This window comes from Babylonia areolata, chromosome 24 (genome assembly GCF_041734735.1).
Source record: "Babylonia areolata isolate BAREFJ2019XMU chromosome 24, ASM4173473v1, whole genome shotgun sequence".
NCBI lineage: Eukaryota > Metazoa > Mollusca > Gastropoda > Neogastropoda > Buccinidae > Babylonia > Babylonia areolata.
Genome location: NC_134899.1, coordinates 25,789,027 through 25,794,026, shown reverse-complemented (window position 1 = coordinate 25,794,026; position 5,000 = coordinate 25,789,027). Strand labels below are relative to the sequence as shown.

General features: G+C 41.6%; 1 protein-coding gene across 1 annotated transcript in view; it reads right to left on the bottom strand.

The window, feature by feature from the left end:
* Window positions 1–5,000, bottom strand: part of LOC143298751 (alkaline phosphatase, tissue-nonspecific isozyme-like) — a 19,157-nt gene that overhangs the window by 13,964 nt on the left and 193 nt on the right. The window contains exons 2-3 of the mRNA XM_076611691.1: window positions 4,134–4,242; window positions 1,843–2,063 (exon numbers count right to left, since the gene is read on the bottom strand). Coding sequence (XP_076467806.1) covers window positions 1,843–2,063; window positions 4,134–4,212 — 300 coding nt within the window. The 5' untranslated portion in view covers window positions 4,213–4,242. The remainder of the gene's footprint in view (window positions 1–1,842; window positions 2,064–4,133; window positions 4,243–5,000) is intronic.

Sequence of the window (5,000 nt, the reverse complement as noted above, 5' to 3'; positions counted from 1 at the left end):
ACACACACACGCACACAGGCACAGACACAGACAGACAGTTATCTGCGTGTGTGGGGTGGGGTGGGGGGTGGGGGTGGGGGGGGGGGGTGCGGTGCGGGTGTGTGCTGATTATCTGGTTGTGGTTTTCCGCAATATTATTCATCTTTATTCTTATCTTATCTGTCTATTATAATCAATGTGCAGTATAGTAGGCTATGTTTATAATTATATTTCAAATAATGTTTCTTAATTCTTTCTGTTTTTTTACATTAAGAATACTAGTTATTACCTGCAGTGCGTGGATGTATGTATGAAACGATGTATGTGATATTTTTTACATTTGTATCTTCGTAATATTTGTTGGGGCTGTTGTTGGCTTTTACAGTTATGGTCCCCATGTTGTTTACTTGTCTATGTTGTGATAATGCACCTGACCAAATTTCTCCAGTTGGAGATAATAAAGTTATTCTTATCTTATCTTATCTTAGACAGACAGACAGGCACACACACACACACACACACACACACACACACACACACACACACACACACACATACCGACACCCACCTACCCACCCTCCCACCCACACACACACACACGACCACATCATCATCATCATCATCATCATCATTATCACAGCCAGTATCAACGTATGACAAACACATGCAGTGCCTGCGTTAATCATTGTCATGCCATCACTAACTACCACAGATGTCAGTCACGTGAATCACCACCATTGTCACCAGGCTGTGTCACATTAACACAGACTGACAGACAGACAGACAGAGAAAGAACAAGAACAAGAACAAAAACTTTAATCTCCAGGCCTCTGGCCCCTAGAAAGAGGTCAAAAGTACACAATATGGTGATCACATAGCGACAACTCAATAGAAAATGCATACTAACTTAAACCTGTAGAACAAAAGTGCCTCTTGTGTATTGTAAATTGATTCTTAATGTCTTCATTGCTGTCAACGAATTCCTGTCTATCTTCAAGGTATTAAATGTACAAACACAGATTTTACGAATATTATAAATAGAACAATTCATCAGCAAGTGACCATATAATTGACCTTCAGAATTCAGATGTTTTTGCTTTAGGTTATTGTATAGGTCACAATTGTTTATAAAATGATTTTCATCTTCGACCACGTTACAACGTTTACATGCGTAATTTGAATTACATTTGAATGTTCTCATGATAAAATGATCCATTTATTGGGAGCAAACCAAGCCGTAATTTTATCAAGCAGTCCCTAAAACACTTTTCATTCACAAAGTCAAAATATTGCTCGCATTCAAAACCAGTTTTGAACAGTCTGTAGTTATGATATATATCTGTACACATTACTGACTCGTCCCACTCTTGCATGAATGTATCTTTCATTTCTTGCTTAAATAATAACAAAAACAAAACAAAAAAAAAAGAAAAAAAAGTTTGCCCACAACCAACAACAACAACCCGGGCAGACATACCCAAAATCAAAGTCTGAATAAAGTACTTTTGACTAAAGACACAGAGAGAGACGTAAAGAGAGAGAACTCAGAACTCAAAAAGTTATCATTTGAAGATGAAAAAAAATGAAAAAAAGCTTGGTCTATTCTTCCAGTCTTCCCTTCACTTATTTCTTCCATCATCTTCTTCAGACACACAGATAGACAGACAATCAGAAAAAAAGAAAGAAAGAAAGATAGACAGAGAGAGAGAAACAGAAAAAAAAAGAAGAAGAAACAAGTTCACAAGTAACACAAGTCACAAGAACAGACAAACAAACAGGTAGACAGACAAGACAAGACAGGACAGGACAAGACAGGACAAGATAGGACAGGACAAGACAAGACAAGACAAGACAAGACAGGACCTTGGACAAAGCCACGTGGGGAAAAGTCTCGAAGTGGAGCCGCGTTTCCTCTCCAGACCGCCCGTTTCTCTGGCCTTTGTAGATACGGGCGGCCGTTACCGTGGACACGCCCATGCCGTCTCCTATGAACAGGATGACGTTTTTGGCCAAGCGCGTGTTGTGACGTATCTGCAGTGCTTCCCGTATAGATTTCAGCGCCTGCGCATTCCACTCCTCAGCCGCTAGAGGGGAAAAAAAAGATGGAAAAAAGAAAAGATTAACTGAAGGCTGTCTCGTGAAGTGTACCTAGTCTCAGTGTACATAGCGGGGACTTGGTTGAAACATGCCTACTACTACTACTACTACTACTACCATTACTACTACTATTACTGAAGAAGAAGAAGAAGAACAATAATAATAATAATAACAATAAGAAGAAGAATACATTTATACAGCGCTTTCAAACTTCTCAAAACCGTACACATCAGTCACACAGATATCACATAAGAACTTAGGCTACACACAAGAACACACACACACACACACACACACACACACACACACACACACACACACACACACACGAGAGAGAGAGAGAAGGAGAGAGAGAGAGAGAGAGAGAGAGAGAGAGAGAGAGAGAGAGAGAGAGAGAGAGAGAGAGAGAGAACTCGAAAGTACACTCGCACACACAAGCATGCCTGGAAAGAAAGAGGAAGAAGAAGAAGAAGAAGAAGAAGAAGAAGAAGAAAAGATGCGAGTGAATAGAACAATGGAGTGCCTTTGATACAGCGACTGCTCAAAAAGAAGCGCTTTTAAAATTGTTTTAAAGGATGCCAGATAGGGATTGTGACGGACTGAAATAATGCAGCGAATTCCACGTTTTGTACGACTGAATAACTTAATGCTCTGCCTCTCTCTCTTTCTCAAGGCCTGACTAAGCGCGTCAAGTTGGGTTACGCTGCTGGTCAGGCATCTGCTTGGCAGATGTGGTGTAGCGTATATGGATTTGTCCGAACGCAGTGACGCCTCCTTGAGCTACTGAAACTGAAACTTCTCTCTCTCTCTCTGTCTCTCTGTCTCTCTCTCTCTCTGTCTCTCTGTCTCTCTGTCTGTCTCTCTCTCTCCTGATGCCCGCAGGTAAGGTATAGATGTTGATGTCCAGCCACAAAAAAGACGATCCAAGGAAGAAAGAAGAAAACAAACAAACAACAACAACAACAACAACAACAAAAAAACGAGAAAAAAAACCAAAACAAAAAAAAAAGAAAACAACAGAAAAAAAGACACACACACACACAATCACCTCAGAAGAAAAGTGCAAAACGAATAAATTACAACAATAACACCACCAACAACGAAACTTGACGAAACTTAACAATTATATTTAGATGTTTGTATCCGACAAAAAGCCTGCAGCTACGTTTTCTTTGATCCAGCTTGCGTTTGGTAGGTATATATCAATGGTCTGATCTTACATATGTTCTGTGATGATTCTTCTCTATGCAACAGAAGTGCTGATACGAGTAGTCATATACAAGAACAAGATTAGAAGAAGCAAGCAATAGTAATAGAAGTGATAGTAGGAGCAGAAAAGCAGCAGTAGTAGTAGCAATAGCAGCAACAGCAGCAGCAGTAGTAGAAGCAGCAGCAGTTGTAGCAGTATTAGTAGGTCAAATAGCAGCAGCAGCTTCAGTAAGAGCAGTGATAGCAGCAGCGACATCATCATCATCAGCAGCAGCAGCAGTAATTGCAGCAGTAGAAGCAGCAGTGACATCAGTAGTAGCAGCAGCAGCAGCAGTAGTAGTAGTAGTAATAGTAGTAGTAGCAGCAGCAGCAGCAGTAGTAGTAGTAGTAATAGTAGTAGTAGCAGCAGCAGCAGCAGTAGAAGTAGTAGTTGTTGTAGCAGTAGAGACAGCAGCGACATCACTGAGTATAGTGGTAGTAGTAGCTGTAGTAGTGGTTCTAGCGGCAACAGCAGCAGTAGTTGTAGCAGTAGAAGCAGCAGCGACATCAATCGTAGTAGTAGTAGTAGTAGTATCAGCAGTAGCAACAGCAGCAGTAGTTGTAGCATTAGAAGCAGCAGTGACATCAGTAGTAGTAGTAGTAGTAGTAGTAGTTGTAGCTGCAGCAGCAGCAGTTGTAGCAGAAGAAGCAGCAGCGACACTGAGTAGTAGTAGTAGTAGTAGTAGTAGTAGTTGTTGTTGTTATTGTTATCATTAGTAGTAGTTGTAGTAGTAGCAGCAGCAGCAGCAGCAGACTGTAGTGCAATTATTGTTCTTGATGAACACACAGACGGAGGCAGCAAGACTTACGTTGTGAGTGAACACAGCCTGTTGCCCACAGCAGACAGAGTAAGGCAGGTACCGCCGTCACCATCGTCTGTGTCTTCATTGCGAAGTGCAATCCTGATGCTCTCCAGCCCTGCACGCACGCACGCACGCACACACACACACACACACACACACACACACACACACACACATATATATATATATATATATATATATATATATACCTGATAAATATCTTATGATAAATATGCAATTCAAGGAAACAACTTCACCGTTAAAAGTAATTGTTAATAGCTACATATATATACATAATATAAAAATAGGTGTGACAACAACGAGAATGATCACAATCATCATAGTTGTCGTCATCATCATGATAATGATGATGATCATCACCATCGTCATCATCGCAACAACAGCAACAACACCAAGGGCTAAAACGACGACGACAATAACAGAAGAAGAAACAACACTAAAAACCTAGCTCACTCACATGCACTGCAGCACAGGCACACGCGTGCATACGCCAAGCACTCGTTACTACAACACACACACACACACACACACACACACACACACACACACACACACACACACACACCACACGCACAGAGACACACATACACACACAGAGACTCACAGACACACAGACACACACACCCACAAACACCGTCACACACACACACATACACACACACACACACACACACACACACACACACACAGAGTGACACACACACAGTAGCGCACACACTGCACACACACACAGACACAGACACAGACACACACACACACACACACACACACACACACACACACAGTGACAGACACACAGTAGCGCGCGCGCGCACACACACACACACACACACACACACACACACACACACA